At 39.1% G+C, this 23,630-nt stretch overlaps 1 protein-coding gene across 1 annotated transcript; it reads left to right on the top strand.

Moving 5' to 3' along the window:
• Window positions 1–8,533: 8,533 nt before the first annotated feature.
• LOC131852184 (actin-like protein 6A) lies at window positions 8,534–22,046 on the top strand. The gene is made up of 9 exons (XM_059202827.1): window positions 8,534–8,833; window positions 10,212–10,360; window positions 11,302–11,409; window positions 12,567–12,685; window positions 13,109–13,226; window positions 13,546–13,677; window positions 14,346–14,496; window positions 16,380–16,580; window positions 21,286–22,046. The coding sequence occupies exons 1-9, from the start codon at window positions 8,632–8,634 to the stop codon at window positions 21,387–21,389; spliced, it is 1,284 nt and encodes a 427-aa protein (XP_059058810.1). The 5' UTR covers window positions 8,534–8,631; the 3' UTR covers window positions 21,390–22,046.
• The last annotated feature ends 1,584 nt before the right edge of the window (window positions 22,047–23,630 follow it).

Genomic DNA, 23,630 nt, shown 5'->3' with positions numbered 1-23,630 from the left:
AGACGATTCAAAAGTGTTTAAAATTAAGTATTTCTCTATATTCTGTCTCTCTGTAACTGAATCATTTGCACCAATAAACAAAATGGGATATTTTCACAATAAATTATTTATATAAAGTTTTGAGTATTTGAAACGTTTGTGTAAATTTTTCCAAATTGCATCTTTGGGAAAGTTTTTCAGTCAATTCCTTGAATACTATCAATAGCTTTCGACTTTGTATGGCCTTTACAATCTTGTATAATTTGTACAATCTTAATAGGTACAGAAAATGTACCAGACATTTTAAAATATTTACTTATGCAGATTTTCTGCATGTGTCTCTATTACTTCTAACGGAGAGTCATATCGGTCAGGCGGGAGTTGGCCTTCAGCCGCTCCATAAGCCCTTCCATGGGTTTGGAGTGCCATCTGTACTCGCACCCTATCGTTCGGTGAAGATGTAAAGTTTGAAGGAAAATAGCTATGAGTCATGAAAGAAATCTTTATACCTAATTAATATTAAATACTTGTATTTTTAAGGATATAATGCTGGCAGGTCACCAGTAGTAGTTAGGTTGAGAATGTCTGTTAATCCATCGTCATTGTCAACATCATTGTGGTACAGTCCTGTACCACAATGATGTTAAAAAAGATATTGCATGTAGTTTAACAAACGATATGTAACTGGTGATGTATCCGGCTCCGATAGGACGCAAATTTTGTAAGATCTTTTCTAAAGTAAAATGCAGATTATATTACTCGCTGATGTACCTTTCTATAGGTAAAAGAGATTTTATAAATAATAATAATAATATCTCAGGACAATTCATAAAGTGCCGTCTACTCCCAAGCTAAGCAGCTAAGCACTAGACAACTGATAGTTAATAATTAAAATCAATTTTTGGAATAAACACATAGAAAACACCACTAATACAAAGAATCACTCATGGATATAATTTTTTGTACCGTACGAGGAATCGTACTAGCAACCATCGCAAGTAAGGCAGTGTAGTAAACCGCTAAACCACCGAGGTCCTTATTGGTCTAGTTTTATTTAGTAAATTACAGACGAGAAATTCAATCTTTTCTTAATAATAATATTACTTTAGAAGACTAAGAGCGCTATTGATTCTTCGATAAAAACTTACTTTAATATTTCTAAAATGGGCGTACCTAATTTCTAGCCTAGGGGAAGAGCAATTTTTAAGAATAAATCAAGCAAACTTCCGGAATAGTGGGTGCTAGGCAAGTTTGCTTCTGACCGAGGGGGGACAAGTCAAGTTAGCTTCTGAGCCAGGAGGAGGGCAATTAAAGTTTAAAACTTGTTTTATTCCGGTCCGGGTGGTTCAAGGTAAGATTGCTTCTAACCCAAGGGGGACAAATCAAGTTAGCTTCTGGGGCAATAGGAGGGCAACTAAAGTTTGTTTGTTTTTCTTCGGGCCCAGGGGGTACAAGGCAAGTTTGCTTCCGACTTAGGGTGTTGGCAGATCAAATTAGCTTGATTTCTGACCCAAGGAGGTTAAATCAAGTTAGCTTCTGGGCCAGTGGGAAGGCAATTAAAGTTTGCTTATTTATCTTCTTCTTTCGGTCTAAGAGTTCCAAGTCAAGTTTGCTTCCGACTCAGGTGAAGCAAGTAAGATTCTTTGACCCTTTCAGGAGGAGCAGCTACCCTCTTCTGCCCTGTAGTTACGCTCATGTAGTCATATACATATAGGTTTCTAGTGAATACTTGTGGGTATCTCGCTGGACGAGATTTGAGAATATACTTAAGACGTTTAAGAATAATGGGGTGATATTGAAGTTTTGTATTTTGATACCTATTATCATTAAAAAAAATTACCGAGGCAAAATTTGTTCGAAGTCGTGCATGTGTATGTACCTCAGTCTCACCTATTTCAGCCTCCAAGCAGCTTGCTTTGTAAGATGTTTTGGTTATAGGGTGCAGATTGGGCAGTGAAATTACAGGATGAGCGGAACGATTCTGGAATGGTAACGCAGGATTGGTATCACGGGTATCATGTGATAACGTGATGCCCGTAATGCTGTTCATGTTTAAACAGGTCACAGTAATCACTTACCATCAGATGGAGTGTCAACTTGTTTGCCATTCCAATAAAAAAATCATTTTGTACTACATGTTTAATTAGATATAAGATTTGGTAATTGATATCATACACTTATTGTAATAATACTTTTTATAAAATTTCATCAATATTGATACATCAGCAGTAAGAGGCACAGGCAAAACAATTGAAATAATCTCAATCTTAATTATGGAAGGTTGTTACTAACAATTCTAATTTAATTGTGTACTATTATACAGTTGCAATTTCATTACCTGAATTGCTTCAGAAACCTAGACCATTTTGATAAAGATATGTGAAACAACCTCTCTATAATACCCCTGGAAATTTTAAAGCGCTACCGAGTCCATTACTAAGCAGAGCTTGTGTTATGGGTACTAGACAACTGATATAAACACTTAGATATTGTTTTTGTAAACACATAATATACATAGAAAACACCCAGACCGATACAAACAATCATATTCAAGAACGCAAATGTTTATACCGTACGAGGAATCGAACCAGCGACCATAGGAAGTAAAGAGGTGTACTAAACCGCTAGGTGTACAGACCTATGAAGCCGTGTAGCGTGTCCCATCTGCTGTCTCAGAGTGGGACACTCCATTTTACTAAAACTACAGATATCAGCTGCAAAGCAGTGAAAAACTAAGTCTTTCCAATGTGAATATATGTACCTCAGTTATGCTCTTATTATTAGTTAATTCTCTATATGTGGTGCTGCCAAAAGATCTGTATTCCATTCTACTGGGAATATAAGATAATAGCTATAGGTTTTTTTCTTATGGATGATAATGGAATGGTACACCCGCCTGCGCTTTACGCTGGCGGAGTACCAGTGGAGAATGATAAGATGAGCATGAGGTCAGGTCAGTTAGTACATGGTAAATTCGCCATGATTTTAACACGATGGTTTCCAAGGGGAACCACGCAATGGGGTTATTAGTCCGCATTACTAACAATCCCCTTCCCTCCAATATATATAGTATATTAATCCAGGACAATTCCCAAAGCGCCATCTAGTCCCAGGCTTTGCAGAACTTGTTTTATTTGTACTAGAAAGCTGTCCCCCTTTAAAACAGAATGTAGATAATTTGGTAGCACCATGTATACGTACCTACTAGTTAGTATTTATATTACGTATCTGTCTATTTATAGTATACTTAAATTATTATTCATCCATAGCATGTAGATATTTTAAGAAACTATAATATTTCTTATTAATTATATTTGTCATTTATAAAATAGATGCATTATTAATTTCGTTGATGAATGTTGTTACCATTTTTTCTGATAGCCATTAAAATGGGTAATTTAATGTTTGGTCGTTTAACATTTCTTACATCCTGTTATGGGTGATACACGATTTATTTAAATATGTTATTTTAAAGTGTATTGAAATTTAAATTCTATAATCACAATAATGTAAGGAATCGTCTGTCATGGTATGGGCATGTAATGCGCAGGAATGAAGAGTGTTTTATGTATGAATGTGGATGGTTATAAGGGCTGAGGAAGACGGAAAAAGAGATGGATGGACTGTGTGAAATATGATATGGTAAGAAAGAGTGAATAACGAAATGACTGCGAACAGGAATGAATGGAAGAGAAAAACATTACGCCGACAACAAATGAATGGGATAAGGAAGAAGCAGATGATGAATGATATAATTTGGAAATGTTGACTACCAAAATGTTATATGTTACTATATATTTCAACTTTGGTAAGTACTTTAATTATAGATTTTCAACATGCTTGATTTTAATTATTTTTGTAATATAAACAGAAATACATTTATTTACAAATGTTATTAAATATACCCTTTAATTTAATAATCTATCAAATCATTAAATTTAATTCTCATAATTATTACATAATATTATTGAAATTAAACAATGTTATTTTAAATCGTGTACCGCTCATTTTGAGTGTCAAACATTTAGAGACGTAATCTATTGTTTATTATTAATATGAATGTAAGTAGTGATAATGTAAATGTTATGGGTGTTTAGAAAATTTAGATTTATGTAAATCATTGTACTTGGAAAATTAGGATTCTTGACATTATGATTTTGAAATATATGGCATATGGAATTAACTCGAGTATGACCTCAAGTGATTTCTACTTATAATTTTGCATCTTGTCTTATAACAAAGACGTTGTCTTATAACAAAGACGTTAGTCTAAGAAGCTTTTAAATTAAATATTCTCAGAATTTAATTGCTAAATTGTTTTTAAAGTGCTTTTTGTTATAGACTCTTAATCTTGATTAAGTTTGAATAATCCGGCTCGAAGGACCAAACTGAAAACTTTATATTTAAACGTTTGTAAACGTTAAATATTAATAAATTATAGTATATTATCAATTAAAGATTATTTGATAACTTTCTTATAATGAAATAAATGTGACTTACAAATTGCAATTATTTGATATACATATCAAATAATTGACATTCGTAAAATATTACATATAATTTTTTTTTATTTTTATTTGTTTTAAAGTATTGAATAATACCTATTATTGGTTTATTGGGTCAAATTAATCTAATTTTCCTAGTACAATGCGAGATCAATTAAGATTGTGGAATTTATATCACTTTTGACTTTAAATTGAGAAATGGCCTCTGATATGATTCCGTGTAAGACTGATGTGAAATTACACTTTTCTATGTACTAGATGAATAAGTGTAGCTCTACTATGTACTAAATTGAGTACACACTGTTTGCGTTAATTGGTATTCAATAGGTGGATTCAATATTAGAAAGAAAAGAGAGAGTTTATTTGAGATGTTTTCAAAATTTTGTCTGAATATATTCTCAAAAAAAATATAAACCAAGATACATTTATTCATGCAACTATAATTTTAGACAATTATGATTAGGGAAATCTATAGTCATCGCCTTACTTTCGTTCCTTTATCTTATTCCACTGATCCCTATCAGCCGGCATATCTGAGCTTACTGTCCTTTTATCTAAATCATCTACTACACAATCCATCCATCTTGTTTTCGGTCGTCTTCTCCCTTTGAATCCATATTCATACTAAACTCAAAATATACATATATATAAAATAAAAAAGAAATGTTAAAAAGAAGCAAAAATTGTATCATTAAAATTTGATTCAATTTTTCTCCTAGACTTGTATATTGCCTTGAGAATATTTTCAGATGAAATTTTGTATTGAAATAATTCTCTCTATTATTAATATAAATATCTGCCTATTGAATGTCATTTCAATTGGTATAAGACACGGAAAAGAGTTGCAATGTACACTTTGAAATTAAAACTTATGACGTCCAAATATGAGTATCTGTTGATCTACTCTGGAAATTAATTCCAATCCAATGACACTGGATTGCGTTGTTTCGCAGTTTTTTCTTATGCATGATAATGTAACAGTGCTCCCGCCTGCGCTGACGGTTTACGCTTAAAATAGATCTTATGCGATAATAACTTTAAAGTTAGTTTTAGTTCTTACTGAGTAAAATTAATGTTGTCTATTGCTCACTACATGGCCTTTTCGGCCGAGAGGAATTGTTTAACGAAATTAGACTCTAGCTCAGGGACTATTACACTGGCAACATTTTATATATTACGCGGTTAATGAAAGAACTTACTGACATTGTTACAAATTTATTTGATTTAGTCTTGATTATATTTCAAAAGAACAGTGTAATAAATTTTCAATTTTAAGCCCCGAAAAAACTACTCTGAATCTAAGAACCGTCTCGATAACGTCAGTTTTAAAAAACAGCATCGTAATCGGACTATTCGTTTAGGAGCTACGACTGATTACAACTTACAGACACGTTAAAAATTACAAGTATTTTTGCGTCGTGAGTTACAAATGGATATTGGTTTGAAATCGATATTGAGATTGAATTCCAAAGTAGACCTACAGTTCCTTTAAACCTACAAATATGTAACGAACACAGAAACAAGAAACTAATTCTGACAAAGAAATTATTTATTTTAAAAAAACGACCTTAAAGCGAGAGATTTAAACATAAAACTGATTGAGACAAGAATGAAAAGTTATTGAGGTAAGAACCTAGATATAAAAATTTAGTGGTATAATTATACCTTATTAGGTATAGTACTTTCATACTGTATTTTGTACTATGTATCTATTCGAAGAAATGTTCTTGTAAATGAGCCTTTATTATTGTTCCTATATCTGTTCTTTTGTTATTGTTTCATCCACTATATATGATGATGATGATGACTATGTCATAATCACCTTTTCAAAAATACATTTTGGATGCATTTAATATATGTACTCAGTTATGTAATATCTACGCTACCTACATGTTTTGTTATTGTTTCATCAACTATAAGATATGATGACGACTATATGGTAATCACCTTTTCAAAAATACATTTTGGATGCATTTAATATATGTACTCAGTTATGTAATATCTACGCTACATATTTTGTTATTGTTTCATCAACTATTAGATATAATGATGATGAATATGTGATAACCATCTTTTCAAAAATACATTTTGGATGCATTTAATATATGTACACAGTTATGTAATACCTACATAGCCATTCCTTTGGAATATTTTACATTTTATTAGAAAATATCAAAGTACACTACATTCAATTATAATAAACTTATTATATATAGGAATTCATAATAGTTTTCGTTACAGGATATATTTAGCGAAATAGAAAATTTATTGTGGCTTGTTACCTATTACTGTAATGTTACATGTTACAAAAATAATATTATATTTTGAAAAATGTAATACTTGCATAAATACTGTTTATATTAACCAAGTAATTGATTGAACAACGTATACATCAAGAAGATATTACAATATCAAATGTATTGGATTCAAACTGCTTGATATTGTCAGTTTTTAAAGATATTAGATATATGTATTATATTATAAAGTTTTGTCATCATTTGAATTAATACTTAATTATTTTTAATCAATATTTATGAGTGTAAATTGCAGATATCTTCCAATATATTCCTTAGTGACTACAGATAAGATATATAATGACAAAATAACATAAAAAAAAAGACAAAAACACCCACATTTTAAGAGCCCAATAATAGCGAAAAATAATCGATTGCGATTAAATTAAATATTATTATTCAATAAAAATCGATTTTCTTTTCGTATCGATTAGAAATAGATATTTTTAAATATTACATCCATCACTACATGAGAGTAGATGTTATTTTCTTCGCGTAAACTGTTTCCTTACTATTTATGTATACAGTGATATGTATAGTACTATATTGTGTATATCGGTGTTAGTTGAAGTCAGTGTTGCCAATTGTAAAACATTTAACGTCATTTAAAAAAACAGTACTGTAATAAAATTACGTAAATTAGCTCAATTTGGCAATGTAACCTAATATTTTGACTGTTAAAATCCCGTACAAACCTGTACGAAGTTATAAATATAATACCAAAGGTTAAAATTGTTGTACGGTTGGCATCCCTGATTGGAATATTGTTCGCATAAATTATTTGTGTTGTAATAAATTATTGTGCTGTAATAATGGTTTTATTTATTTTGATTTTTTCAAAGCTACAATATGTTACAATCCTACATCCTACTCCATTTTTATCCATCAAATCTGGGGATAGCAATAACAAAAAGAGAGTCGTTTGTTGTACATCGCGTCGAGCACTCGCAGATCCACATTTTCTCCGCGAATCAACATAAACGGATCCATTAGGCGCGATCTTCGTGCAATCATCTTATTAGTACATTATCCAGTGAAAATCATCGTAGTGTTGTGCGTTTTTAAAGTTAAAGGCTAGGCGTATATACGCCTGTATAATGGAAAACGATTGATTCTAAGGCTGACAAATATGGCATCTTTATTTCCTCTTTTCTATATCATACATTCCAATAAAAATAGTCTAAATTGTTCTTCTTTCTTGAATAGATTCCCCCAATGCATATAATTAGGTATATACATTGAGGGGCTCAAAAGGACATGTATGCAGAGCCGTAAAATATAATGTATAAAATATAATATTCAGTTTCTTTAGCCAGGCAACACTGATTATTTGTTATTTCACTGTCAGTTGTCACTATGAAATTTCTATTACTAATAATGTACTCTGTACTAACAATGATGCCATATTAGTAGATTACATTGATTTGGGCGATTTTATGGCGAAAGGGGAAATTTGAGGGCATTAATGTTTGGGAATTTATAGTTGAATTAAAAATTAAATAAGGAGGAAGGATCGTCAATAGAGGACTAAAAGCGACAGATAGAGATTAATGACACAAATATACACTTCTCACTTTAAAAATTCTCATAAGTTGTACGTAAATAGAAAATCAAAAGCAATATATTTCTTTTGGAATATTGTCATTACTAATACAAACTTTATTTATTCCTTGGATTTTTCTGAATTTTAAGGGTATTTTATACAAAATTTCAGGAGAAAGGAACATAGTAATCTGGTAACATTGGCAAATATACTCTGTGCTGTCAAGCTTTATTACCAAAATACCGCTTCTCCTTTTATTTATTGTAGTTTACGATTAAATAACATTATAATTTGACACAAATATACAATAATGAGTGGTCCGAACGGTATGTTGTACGGGGGCGACGAGATAGGTGCATTGGTCTTCGATCCTGGACATCACTCGCTAAGAGTCGGTTATGCTCAGGAGGACACTCCAAAAGCCGATATTCCCGCGGTTGTTGGTGTAGGTCCAGCCACGCACATACCAGACGCAGAGGAGAAGGTGCCCGATGGAAATATCACTCAGAGTGGTGAGTTTCAAGTTTCTTTTATATATCTAGAATGACAATCAGGCGCAGGACCCATTTCGTATTATTCTATAAAAAAAAACACCTCTTGCATTGCCGTTGCATAGAACAAAGGCATCATGCCGCCGTACCTTGTTATTTCCCTGTCATTTAACACCCTTCAAACCGGAACACAGCTTATGAAATAAGTTTTTTTTTGGCTACTAGTTGTTTTGCACTGGGACCTGTAGAAATCTATTGTGCTCGCCCTGCTTTAGAATGTTGCTGCATACTTCCGTCAGAGATAATAAATGAAGGATATTCTTAAGAGTGATGATTTTATCTCCTCAGTATAGTCTGTACTTTCCAAAGATATTTTATTTATGCATGAGTGACTATAACCACAGGTAAATTAATGGCAACTAAAGTAAGTAGAATAGAATAGAATAGAAAATAATTTATTTTTTATTCTTCATCTACCACTACACACAACAATTTGTTTTTTATCTACCACTCGTTCGGAAAGCTGTCTCATCACAAGAAGAATGAGCAAGAAACTTGTGTGTTGCTCTTTTAAATAATCCTTGTAAGTTTACAAGTCAAAACGTGTAAATACAAACTACTAACTACTAAGTGTAAGAAGTTACTCACAGGTAGACTTCAACAGCATACAGTATGCATTATATTTTATTTATATTATTAACCGGGTCTTAACACAAATAATTTTATGGCAAATATGACTGCTCAGTCAGCTCGTGACCATGGCTAGTGCAACCTAGTCGAAATGTCTAGAGAAGTAAAAATACCTTCATCTTATATATATAAAATTCTCGTGTCACAGTTTTCGTTACCATACTCCTCCAAAACGGCTTGACCGATTCTCATGAAATTTTGTGAGCGTATTGAGTAGGTCTGAGAATCGGCCAACATCTATTTTTCATCCCCCTAAATGTTAGGGGTAATCAACCCCTAAATATTTTTTATTTTAAGGCAAAACATTTGCCGGTACAGCTTGTTTTCCATAAACACTAAAGTTTAAAAATAACTATATGTTATATTGTCTATGGGTTTTTTGTGCTTTTTTGACTAGAATCCCATGCTTCTTATTCTGTATTGTATTTTGGTCCAATTACAATATCCTGTAATTTCAAGAATATAGCAAGGTTTTTTTTTATGTATGATAATGGTGCACCCGCCTGCGCTAATGGTTTACGCTGGCGGGGCACCAATGGAGGATGATAGGATGAGCATGAGGTCAGGTCAGTTAGCCCATTGTGAAAAATTCACCAAAAATTTATCATGATGGTTTCCAGTGGGAACCGCGTGGAGGTCAAACTACACTCCACATTACTAACAATCCTCTTCCCTCTATAGCAAAGTTTAAAAATTTCTCCAATTTCAGCCACAAAAACAGGTGACCTCCGATACTACATAGATGTCACAGAGCTCCATGTGCCTCGGCCAGGCATGGAAGTACAAACTTACATGAAGGACGGACAGATCGACAATTGGGACCTGTTTGAGAAGATGCTGGACTATTGTTACTCAAAGGTTTCATTTTGTTTACTTTATATTCAAGTAATTAAAGTTGGGGCCGTTAGTTAGTTATTGGGGCCTTTAGTTAGTTATTGGGGCCTTTAGTTAGTTATTGGGGCCGTTAGTTAGTTATTGGGGCCTTTAGTTAGTTATTGGGGCCGTTAGTTAGTTATTGGGGCCTTTAGTTAGTTATTGGGGCCGTTAGTTAGTTATTGGGGCCGTTTAATTATTACGTAAACACTATGGGGAGGACGGGCGAGTCTTTGCTTTGCTTATTTTGGATGATATGGGGGGTAGGGGAGTGTAGATGATGATTACGTCATCGGTAGTAATTACTTTTTTACGCGAATGACAACCCTAAATAAAACAAAATAATTGAAAAATGTTTACGTTATAATTTTTTAATTTCTGACAAAGGGGATGGGGGGCTAAATAATTGTAATAAATCTGCTTACGTAATACTTGAACGGCCACATACTTCTAGCCGTATGCCTGTATGCTAGCCGTTTGTTTAAAAAACGCCCACATTAAATAAAACAAAATAGGGGTTATAATTTTTTTAATTTAGTGTGGTCATTATTTTGACGACCTCTATGCCTAGGGGTTTAGCACACCGTCTTACTTCATTATTCAATCCCGTGCATGACTAAAACATTTGTATTCATAAGTATGATAGTTTGTGTTGGTCTGGGTGTTTTCTATGTATAATAAGTGTGTTTATGAAAAAAAATCTATGTATTTGTATCAATACTAGTTAGTACCCATAACACAAGCTTTAGCTGGCTTAACTTGGGTCTAGAGCCATCTAGCTCTGTGAATTGTTCTGAGATTATTATTATATTATTAAAACTGACACACAGTTGGTTTATAACAATAGTAGGATTTATCAATATTAAAAACTTTAATAAATTATATTTTTTTTAAAACCAGAAAATAATTTATTTTGTCCATTCCAGGTCATCAGATCCCCGTCAGAACACCATCCAGCACTGTTCACAGAGGCTGTGTGGACCATGAGACCAGCTCGGGAGAAATTGGCCGAGCTACTGTTCGAGAAGTATCAGGTTAGCTGATGTTCTAATTTACATATTACTCATCAATCAATCAACTCCATCATCTATGATGATGTGTAGACCTTGTCAATAAAGTTGTCTGCTTGGAAGCCTCTAGAATATAGCTTGTATATGAGAATAACACATGGCCACGCAAGTGATACCATGGGTACCGCTAGTGGATGGTAATGACATGGTGTTCGCCTGCCCTGACAGTATACGCTGGCGAAACAACATATGCACGATGACCAGGGCCCTCACAGGACTCTGCAAATTAAACAAGCATAAGGCTAAACTAGGCCTATGCACGACAAAAATCTGCAGATTCTGCCAAACTGAAGAGGAAACGTCACTACACATCCTATGTGGTTGTAGCCCACTCATGCATAAACGAAATATCTACTTTGGAAAGTTTACACTCTCTCCCGAGGACATAAAAATCATCGCTCCTAAGAATATCCTTCAATTTTTGTCCCTGACAGGTTTAGGCTGCGAACTTTGTAAAAGGGCGAGCACAATAGATCTATGTAGGTCGCAGTGCTACAGGTGCTACAAACATCTGACAATAGGGAGAAAGGGAATTGTTAGTAACGTGGACTGTTGACCCTATTGCTAGCAATGTACCTTATCAGGTTGACTTCCACGCGGTTCCCCCTGGAAACCATCGTGATAAATTCCAGGTGAATTTGTCACGATGGGCTAACTGACCTGACCTCATGTTCATCTTATCATCCTCCACTGGTGTCCCACCAGCGTAAACCGATAGCGCAGGCGGGTGCACCATTCCATTATCATCCATAAAAAAAAACATCCGACAATAGGTAACAACCCAATAAAAAAAAATACGCTGGCGGAGCACCAGTGGAGGATGATACGGTCAGTTAGCCCATCTTGATAAAATCACTTGTAATTAACCACACTGCTTTCTAGGGGAAACTGCGTGGAGGTTGACCTGACATAATACATGCTAGTCAATGTAATCCTAGTTCCCATTACTAACAATCCCTTTACAATCAACGCCTCATAGTATCACGGGTGATAACGTGATGTCCATAGTGCTGTTCATGTATATAGTCGACGGTTACCACTTACCATCATATGGGCCGTCAGCTTTTTACTATTAGAAATACAATGTTTAATAAATAAATCATTAATTCATTTCATTTCAGGCGCCTGCATTTTTTCTCGTCAAGAATGCAGTTCTAGCCGCGTTCGCTAATGGCAAATCGACAGCTCTCGTTGTGGATGCCGGGGCCAGTCAGACGTCAGCGGTGCCAGTTATAGATGGGTTAGTATTCTCTAAAAAAAAAATAGACGCAAAACAACATGACCTAAGACAGAAACAGGCAGATCACATAGCTTGTACTGAGACAAAAGGTGGACTCACCAATTAACTAGGCGAGTGACAGTGGCGAAGTAGACAGAGAAAAGATGGTCTGATGACATGAAGGAAATAGCGGGGGAAAACTAAATGAGTGTAGCTAAAAATAGAAACCATGATTTTCTATTTTTGCAAGCTGGAGGAAGCTTTACCCACATGGGACCGTATATAGAGTGTTTGGTGCAGCGACGGCTAGAACCCCAACAGCAGTATACTTGGGCCCACAGAACACACAGTTACCCATATGTATATACACTTTTTAGACTTCCTGTGCGGATGAATTATTGTTATCATCATCATCTTTAATTCGATGGTGATAATTGTCGTCAGGTACGCGCTGGTGAGTGCCGCAGTTCGATCTCCAATTGGTGGTGATCACCTCGTCGCTCAAGCTAAGAATATGCTCAACTCCATGCATATACAGATGCTCCCACTATACAGCATACAGGTAAACTGGTAAAACATTTCGTGGAAATTTTTAATTTTATATGTATATAAGTAAATAGAAAATAGAAGAATAATACTAGGTGTACGACGCTAGAGAAAGCCTCGGCAGGTAGTTCATTCCACTACACACGGAGGGAAACTCCTCTGAAACAGCACTGGCTCAGACCACCTAGGTTCCAGCGTTTGAGGATGAATTCCTTGTCGATGGCGAGCAGTACAATGGTAGTAGCAGTAAGCTTCATGTCGTAGAATTCCTCAGAACACATTCGTTAAATTTACGATTTTAGAAAATAATAGTGCTTAAATCGTTGTTGTAACAGAGTAAAGAAGTGATAAGAGAACGAGAACGCGCCCGGTACACATTGAAGACGCTACCTGCCGGACTGACGCAGTCGTGGCAACAGTACATGCTGAAGAGGCAGTACGAAGACTTCTGTCACTGTGTTGCACAGGTAAATATGTCAGGTCTGGATATGTCCACGTTTGTCTAGACATGGCCAGTTTTGTCTGGACATGGCAAACATGGTCCTGTGACAAGCTTAGGAATTGGCTGGCATAATAATATATTCGAATAAACTAAATGTGTAATATTATTCTAATTAGCTCATTGTACAATTGGAACCAAATATAGTTCTAGACTATGCAATAAAAACAAACAATTATTACAAAAATAATGAAAAAATTAACAAAAAATGGCTGTATAGTTAATTTATATGCCGAAGTGGAAGCGAGGTGTTACAGTTGTTAGTGTAGCAGTCATACATATAAAAGATCTTGGCCTGTCTAGAAGTGTAGTAAGTTCTATACTGGAATGTGTATCTAAAACTGTGCTAGCAAGCTCCTACCAGATTTACCTGGGCAGGGAGAGAAACACGAGCGGTGAAGGTGAGTGTTCACGTACGTCGGCAAAGAGTCCTCTTAAACCTACACCGGTTCAAGTCCCGAGAAATGCTCGGAGTTTCCCTCTCTGCCACACGATGGACTGATGGACTGGCACTCGCACGGTGAATCCCTGGAATGCTAAGAAGTTTATCTCGTTGTGCTAGCTACTCGGAATAGCTTATTGAAATTTGTCCTTTGCGTTAAATTCAGGAGGGTATTTTCTTAAAAATATAACCAGATATCAGAGAGTCCGTACGACGAACGAACAGCAGCATCAGTACCGTTCATACACTACGAGTTCCCCGGCGGCTACCACCAGGACTTCGGCCCCGAACGGTTCAAACTAACAGAGTGCCTGTTCGAGCAGAACGTGAGCGCAGCACACCTAGGTGAGTTCTATATGCAATTGTCTAATTGTACGAACATGTTAAATTTTGCCTGGTTCACTCTCATATTTTTTTGTATTTGATAATGGAATGGTGCGCACGCCTGCGCTAACGGTTTACGCTGGCGGGGCACCAGTGGAGGATTATAAGATGAGCATGAAGTCAGATCAGTTAATCTTGGCAAATTGCAATTTACCACGATGCTTCCGAGGGGAAACCGCGTGGAGGTCGACCTCTGATGGTACATTGCTAGCAATGGGAACACTAGACCCCATTACTAACAATGATACGATGACACGTTGTACTGGCCAGTGTTGTCTGAATATGGCCAGTTTTGTCTGGATTTGTCTAGTTTCGTCTGGACATGTCTGGTTTGTGTCTAAATGTTGGTCCACCGAAATTGATGATACCACAACTCGTCAGAGGGAAAAGGGAATTGTACAGAACTGTATGTGTGGCTCAGTCTTACTTATTTCAGTTCCGAAGAAGCTTGCTTTGTAAGACGTCTTTCAATTGAAGGGTGAGATATGTCAGTGATATTTCAGTACGGGGGCTCACGCTTTAGTTCTCAGGAACCCATGGAATAGTAGGCGTCAAGTGATGATGTAATTTCTGTGGTTTTGTTTATGTCTATAGACGGTTGTTACCATTTGATGGAAAATAACTGAGAGAGTTAAAAATTTAGTAGTTTGTGATTCATATTGTCCAATTCATTGTGTGTTTTAGTTGGTATGTACAAGTTTGTGTGTCTTGTGTATTGTAAGATGTGTATATGTATGCTGTGTCTGAGTTCAATGCAGTCTCAGGTTCGTTGAGTGTGTATAGTGAATTTGTATGTCGTATGGGTATGTGTGTGTATGGTGTGGGGCGGGGTGGTGGCGTGTAGTGTGCAGTGTGTAGTGGAGCGTGCAGTGTGTAGTGGAGCGTGCAGTGTGTAGTGAGTGCGTGTCGCAGCGTGCGCGGCGGCGGCGGCGTGCGAGGCGGAGGCGCGGCCGGCGCTGTGGGGCGGGGTGGTGGCGTGTAGTGTGCGTAGTGTGTAGTGGTAGTGGAGCGTGCAGTGTGTAGTGAGTGCGTGTCGCAGCGTGCGCGGCGGCGGCGGCGTGCGAGGCGGAGGCGCGGCCGGCGCTGTGGGGCGGGGTGGTGGCGTGTAGTGTGCAGTGTGTAGTGGAGCGTGCAGTGTGTAGTGAGTGCGTGTCGCAGTGCGTAGGCGGCGTGCGAGGCGGAGCGCGGCCGGCGCTGTGGGGCGGGGTGGTGGCGTGTAGTGTGCAGTGTGTAGTGGAGCGTGCAGTGTGTAGTGAGTGCGTGTCGCAGCGTGCGCGGCGGCGGCGGCGTGCGAGGCGGAGGCGCGGCCGGCGCTGTGGGGCGGGGTGTGGCGTGTAGTGTGCAGTGTGTAGTGGAGCGTGCAGTGTGTAGTGAGTGCGTGTCGCAGCGTGCGCGGCGGCGGCGGCGTGCGAGGCGGAGGCGCGGCCGGCGCTGTGGGGCGGGGTGGTGGCGTGTAGTGTGCAGTGTGTAGTGGAGCGTGCAGTGTGTAGTGAGTGCGTGTCGCAGCGTGCGCGGCGGCGGCGGCGTGCGAGGCGGAGGCGCGGCCGGCGCTGTGGGGCGGGGTGGTGGCGTGTAGTGTGCAGTGTGTAGTGGAGCGTGCAGTGTGTAGTGAGTGCGTGTCGCAGCGTGCGCGGCGGCGGCGGCGTGCGAGGCGGAGGCGCGGCCGGCGCTGTGGGGCGGGATGGTGGCGTGTAGTGTGCAGTGTGTAGTGGAGCGTGCAGTGTGTAGTGAGTGCGTGTCGCAGCGTGCGCGGCGGCGGCGGCGTGCGAGTGTGGGGCGGGGTGGTGGCGTGTAGTGTGCAGTGTGTAGTGGAGCGTGCAGTGTGTAGTGAGTGCGTGTCGCAGCGTGCGCGGCGGCGGCGGCGTGCGAGGCGGAGGCGCGGCCGGCGCTGTGGGGCGGGGTGGTGGCGGCGGGGGGCGGGGCGGGCGCGTCCGGTTGGCCGGAGCGGTTGGCGCGGGAGCTGGCCGCGCGCGCTCCTTCTTCGCACCGCATCAAATCACACGCCGCACCATCACCCATGGAACGAAGATTCGCAGCATGGATCGGTCAGTATTCTCACACTCACACCCCACTTCGCTTATTGACACTGGCACTCGTTGACATTTATTACATAGACTCATACGACACTGTGACGCTAACACCGTGGACAAAAATTCACCTGACACTTCTGACGCTCACAACTACGCTCCTGACCGCTACAATACTCGCAGGTTATAAACTAATACTTTTGACCATGACTCTTCTGACACTCACCTCATTAGCTGACATTCTCATCTGACTCTACAAACACACAGTTTCAATCTGCTTAGATCGTTAACATTCATTCTCTCACAGCTAACACCCACACTTCATAAGTTGATGTTTCCGACACTCACACATAACTCAGCTGACATTTCAGGTACTAACTTGCCTGACATTTCCCGCAAATATACATTATGTGACACAGTCATTTCTGAAGGTATTGACACTCACACACTTAAATCAGCTTAAACAGCTGACACTGACAATACTCATAGGTCCTCTATTTACGACACTCACAATTCTTCACTTGATATTTTTGACACCGACTCTCTTGACACTGTTTCCTCTCACATTTCGACAGCTGACGCTTTCGACACTCACACTACCTCAACTGACACTTCTGACAAATACTTAACTGATTCTACTTACACTTTGGATGTCGGCAGTACGAGGTCTCTTACGTGAACGAGGTCACAAGTAACAGCAGAGTATAGGTGTAATAGTCAGAAGTGTTCGGCGACTCAACGTCAGTGGCACCTCTGAATCTCACTCACACTCTACTGACACTTCTGACAACGACCTACCTAACACTTCTAACACTTTGGATGTCGGCAGTAGAAGCTATGAAGTTACAAGTGACAACAGAGTGGCTGTAACAGTCAGAAGTGTCCGGTGACTCGGTGTCGGCTACACTTTTAAAGTGGTAGAGCAAGCTGTACGACCACACGTGGTTGTTCAGCTCGATTGGGCCGCTCGAACCGGGAAGTACCACACCTCGGCAGAAAACCAGTGATATCGCGTTTCGCATGGTGAGCTGTAGGTTCCGGACGCCCCTCCCCCTCCCCCTATCCCTTTCCTACTTCCTTCCCCTACCCACCCCTTTCTTACATACCATGGCAGCGGATTACAAGAGATTTTTACCCCAGGGTGGTACCCAGGGTGGATCCCGGGCTTCTTGGTCTCTTGCCAAAGCTGCTCAGGTAAATTTCTGTCAGCCATCTTTTCCACCACTGCGCAGAGAGGATAACTCGTTGGCCCAACATGCCAAAGAGAAGGCCGATCTCCGTGGGTCTCTTTTTGCATCCAACTCGACACTGGACGATAGGGAGCAATCACCGCCGGTCATCTCGCGGTGTGAGACTTCTATGCCAGAGCTAAAATTTACCCAAAAGCTGGTACGTAAGTCTCTTTTCTCCCTAGATATTCACAAGTCAAGTGGGCCTGACGGTATTCCTGCTATTGTGCTCAGGACGTGTGCACCTGAGTTGGCTCCGGTACTAACGCGTCTTTTCCGGTACTGCTACTCTACAGGTGTAGTCCCGAAACTTTGGAAGACGGCTTTGGTTCGTCCGATCTCTAAGAAGGGAGAACGCTCAGATCCAGCTAACTATAGGCCCATAGCCATCTCCTCCTTATTCTCAAAGATCATGGAGTCGATTGTCAACCGTCAACTCCTACGATACCTAGAAGTGAACCAATTGATTTCTGATCGTCAGTATGGCTTTCGCCAGGGTCGGTCGGCTGGTGATCTTCTAGCGTATTTGACACATCGATGGGCAGAGGCTATTGAGAGTAAGGGGGAGGCCCTATCTGTTAGTCTGGATATTGCGAAGGCCTTTGATCGGGTTTGGCACAAGGTTCTTCTTTCAAAGTTGCCATGCTTTGGGTTGCCTGCGAAGTTATGCAAATGGGTCGCCAGCTTTCTCGCTGATCGGAGCATCAAGATCGTTGTCTATGGTGCTTGCTCCGACCCACACTCTGTGAATGCTGGTGTTCCACAAGACTGTGTGCTATCTCCGTCAACAACAAGTCAACAACATCAATTGCTATGCGGATGACAGTACCGGAGATGCCTTGTACAGCGGCCATGCTAATATGTCGCAGGCAAAAGTTATAGAGTACCGGAACAAACTTGTGTCTGAAATCGAAACTTCACTCCATCAAGTTTCGGTTTGGGGTCTGAAAAATTGTGTTCAATTTAACCCCAAGAAGACATAAGTTTGCGCGTTTACCGCTAAAAAGATTCCATTTATCGTATCTCCTCAGCTTCAAGACACTCTCCTTGATGTGAAGCCAAATGTGGGCAGGCGGCCCATCGCTTGCAATTATACAAGGCGCAGATCCGGCCGCATATGGAATACTGTTCTCATCTCTGGGCGAGAGCACCACAATACCAGCTACTTCCATTTGATTCAGATTTTGCATTCAGAACCGCGCAGCCAGAATCATTGGTAATCAACGTCTATGTGGCAGACTCGACCCATTGGCTTTGCGGCGAGATATAGAATCTCTGTGCATTTTCTACCGCATATATCACGGGGAGTGTTCTGAGGAATTGTTCGGATTAATACCAGCTGCTGAGTTTCAGCACCGTACCACCCGCCAGAAACTGAAATACCATCCTAATCATCTGGATAAATGGCGGTCTTCCACAGTACAGTTTTCCAGAAACTTTTTGCCTCGCACAACCACATTGTGGAATCACCTTCCAGCAATGGTATTTCCGAACCGATACGATATTGAAACCTTCAAGAAAAGAGCTTATTCCTTTTTAAAAGGCCGACAACGTACTTGCAATGCCCCTGGTGTTGCGGGTGCTCATGGTCGGCGGTAATCACTTACCATCAGGTGAGCCGCATGCTCGTTTGTCCCCTGTGTTATAAAAAAAAAAACACTTGCACTCAGCTAACACTTACAGTGTCAGTTCAATAATTATCAAAACACTTCTGATAATGACTTAATTGACATTTCTTTGAATGTCGACAGTACTAGGTCTGTTACGTGAATTGAGGTCACAAATGACAGCAGAGTGGGTGTAGTCAGAAGTGTCCGATGACTCGCTGTCGTTGACATTTCTGACAACGACTCGCATGCCATTTCTGACACAGTTACACCTGACCTGACACTTCTGACAGAGTCAAAAGTAAAATATACATTGAATCTCACATTGTACAGACACTTCTGACAACGACTCGTATGCCATTTCTGACACAGTTACACCTGACCTGACACTTCTGACAGAGTCAAATGTAAAATATACATTGAATCTCACATTGTACAGACACTTCTGACAACGACTCGTATGCCATTTCTGACACAGTTACACCTGACCTGACACTTCTGACAGAGTCAAATGTAAAATATACATTGAATCTCACATTATACAGACACTTCTGACAACGACTCGCATGCCATTTCTGACACAGTTACACCTGACCTGACACTTCTGACAGAGTCAAATGTAAAATATACATTGAATCTCACATTGTACAGACACTTCTGACAACGACTCGCATGCCATTTCTGACACAGTTACACCTGACCTGACACTTCTGACAGAGTCAAATGTAAAATATACATTGAATCTCACATTGTACAGACACTTCTGACAACGACTCGCATGCCATTTCTGACACAGTTACACCTGACCTGACACTTCTGACAGAGTCAAATGTAAAATATACATTGAATCTCACATTATACAGACACTTCTGACAACGACTCGCATGCCATTTCTGACACAGTTACACCTGACCTGACACTTCTGACAGAGTCAAATGTAAAATATACATTGAATCTCACATTATACAGACACTTCTGACAACGACTCGTATGCCATTTCTGATACAGTTACACCTGACCTGACACTTCTGACAGAGTCAAATGTAAAATATACATTGAATCTCACATTATACAGACACTTCTGACAACGACTCGTATGCCATTTCTGACACAGTTACACCTGACCTGACACTTCTGACAGAGTCAAATGTAAAATATACATTGAATCTCACATTATACAGACACTTCTGACAACGACTCGCATGTCATTTCTGACTCAAATACAGGTGTATCTGACCCTTCTGACACTGACACTCCACGTTCTTACACTCAGTGGACATTGCTGACACTCGAATCCTCTCAGCTAACATTTTTACTCCTACAGAGTCAAAATGTAAAATATTATACTTTAACCTTAAACCTTATATGTACATGTAAATAAATATACATAGAAAACACCCAGACCAATACAATCACACTCATACTAATGAATACAAATCTATATACCGTGTGAGGAATCAAACCCTCGACAAGCGGTAGGAAGACGGTGTTCTAAACCACTAGTCCGAGGCCGTCATTAAGTTTGAATATTTTTTTTAGTCAATTCTACTTTATTTACTACCTCGCCCCGGCTTTGCCCGGGTTTACATATATTATACATATAAACCCTCCTCATTCTATCTATTGTTAAAAATTGCATTAAAATCTTTTGTGTAGTTTAAAAGATCTAAGCGAACAGACAACGGAAGCGACTTCATTTTATACTATACTAACTTTTACCGGTGGCTTCCCTCGCAATGAATACATTAAATAATTTTTTTAAAGTATCCTATGTTCATTCTAATACCTTCAAGAACATACAAAATTTCATGATGATCGGTTCAGTAATTTTTGCGTGAAAGCCCTATTTTCATATTTATGGTAAGGATTTATTATGATTGCTTACAGGTGGTTCCATATTGGCGTCGATAGGCTCCTTCCAGCAGATGTGGATATCATCCCAGGAGTACGACGAAGGTGGCAAGGGTCAATTAGAGAGAAAATGTCCATAATTCAATATGTAATATAAGTATATTAGATTTTAAACTCTATTAAAAATTACACCGTTTACAATTATACATGTTATTTAAAATGAATTTGTACCGTGAAATTATTAGTATAAAGCTCCCGATATTTCGATGTAACAGCGTCGAAATATCGGGAGATATCTATATATGATTTATAGGTATTATAAACCGGGTCAGTCAGCTCGTGACCACGGCTAATGCAACCTAGTCGAAACGTCGAGAGAGGTAAATACCTTTATTTGCCATAAAATTATTCGTGTTAAGACCCGGTTAATAATATAAATAATGTATATTAAACACGAAAGTTTAAAAATAACGATATTTATATATAAATAATATGGTAAATATCCCGGTTATATAATATTAGCTGTGCCCGTGACTTCGTGCAGCGCACGCAACAGAAGCTCTCAAATATGAATAATTTTCCCCGTTACCCCCCATTAGCTCTTATTATGGGTACTAGACAAGTCATAGTGAAATGACTTTTATTTTTAAATCTCACATTTCTATTGTAGTATTGAAACTTTTTAACTATTCAAGTGCGACCAACTTTAATAGAGGGCTGGGCGGGGAGGGGGCGTGTTAACGTGACATAGATTGATTGATTGAAGGGACGTAGTTTTGTGAGTGACCCCCTTAAGCGAATTTAGTATAAATAGTTAACATTTTGTTATTAAACTAGCTGTACACGCAACTTCGTCCGCGTGGAATTCAACTTTATTTTTCTAAAATAAAGGTAGCCTAAGTTACTCCTTATTACATCAGCTACCTACCAATAAAAGTCTCGTCAAAATCGGTCCAGTCATTTCAGAGATTAACCGGAACAAACAGACAGACAAAAATTATAAAAAATGTTATTTTGGTGTATGCACCGTATTTATATTTATATGCATGTAGTAAAAAACGGTTATCTCAATAATACAACCAGACACTCAAATTTTATTTATATGTATAGATTTCCACTTTGTCTTTTGGGAGTAAGATTCCTGATTCCACCTGCTTTTGCTCTGTTCATCTAATTCTGTAATAGCCATAGTTGCTATTTACCATATTTTTTATACTACTATGGTGGCAAACAAGCATACGGCCCATCTGATGGTAAACTATTACCGTAGCCTATGGACGCCTGGCCACCAGGGATGTCACGTGCGCGTTGCCGAACCTTAAGAAACCTTGACGTACCCTTCCTGAAAAACCCAATTTACCATACATTGGGCCATCATTTTGTTTCCTATGAATGGCATTACATACAAAAAAAAATGCGATATGACCATGTAATAAGGCCCTAATTTTAACTTGTAAAGTTGGCCTTTGAAAGTTCATTTTACAATAAAGTAATTATAATTTTGTATACATTTGAATGTTTTGTGAGATATGAACATACGGGGACGCAGTCATGATCAACCGACCTCAAAAAAGGGCAGTATTGTAAATGACTACGTCGCTATTATATCTTATAGAGTGACTGAGAATAAATAATTGTAAGATTTTTATTTGAGTTTATATTTACACGAGTATAATCTTAGATGGTGTAATCAGAAGCATTGTCAACGTGGTATCGGAATTGACCAATCCCTGCCTGATCCAAGATTACCCTTTTCTTTTAATCTACAAAAGTCCGTCACCGCGGGAGGGATGTCGGGGCGGTATATGGGATTTTTACACTCTAAAAACCACACGATGTACCGATGTAAGGGCCTATGCCGGACAGCCTGATCCAAGATTCGAAACCTTTTTCCAACGTGTGGAAACTCTTGAAAAGACCGTCACCCCGCGGTTGGGATGGTGGAGCGATGTGTGGGATTTTTACCCTCTAAAAACCACACGGTGTACCTATGAGCGCATATGCCAGAGCGAAAGGTTTCGCATGTGCATTCCACCCCAGACTCCAACGTCTACGGCCCGCCCTGCAGATGTAGGGCAGGCCCCATCTCGTTTTTTTTTATTGTGATAAAGCCCCGGATACTAAATTCTAGGCTGCTACTATTTAAACATCTCATCTCTTGTGGAGGCGTGTGGGTACACGCGCACACCTCCCTCCTACGTGTTTATTTTGCTGCCCCGTAACACATTCCATTAATAAGAGGCAGGAAACATGCTGCCAGAGAGTTCTGCTCCTTAGCTGCATAAGGAAAGATAATGGGCGTCACATACTAACGTGATGTCCATAACGCTGTTCATGTTATCCGACAGTTATCACTTACCATCAGGTGGACTGTCGCCTTG

The sequence above is a fragment of the Achroia grisella genome, unplaced genomic scaffold (genome assembly GCF_030625045.1).
Source record: "Achroia grisella isolate CSIRO2021 unplaced genomic scaffold, CSIRO_AGI_Agris_v1 utg841, whole genome shotgun sequence".
NCBI classification, from domain to species: domain Eukaryota; kingdom Metazoa; phylum Arthropoda; class Insecta; order Lepidoptera; family Pyralidae; genus Achroia; species Achroia grisella.
The sequence above is the reverse complement of the archived record's forward strand: the minus strand, read 5'-3'. Positions and strand labels throughout refer to the sequence as shown.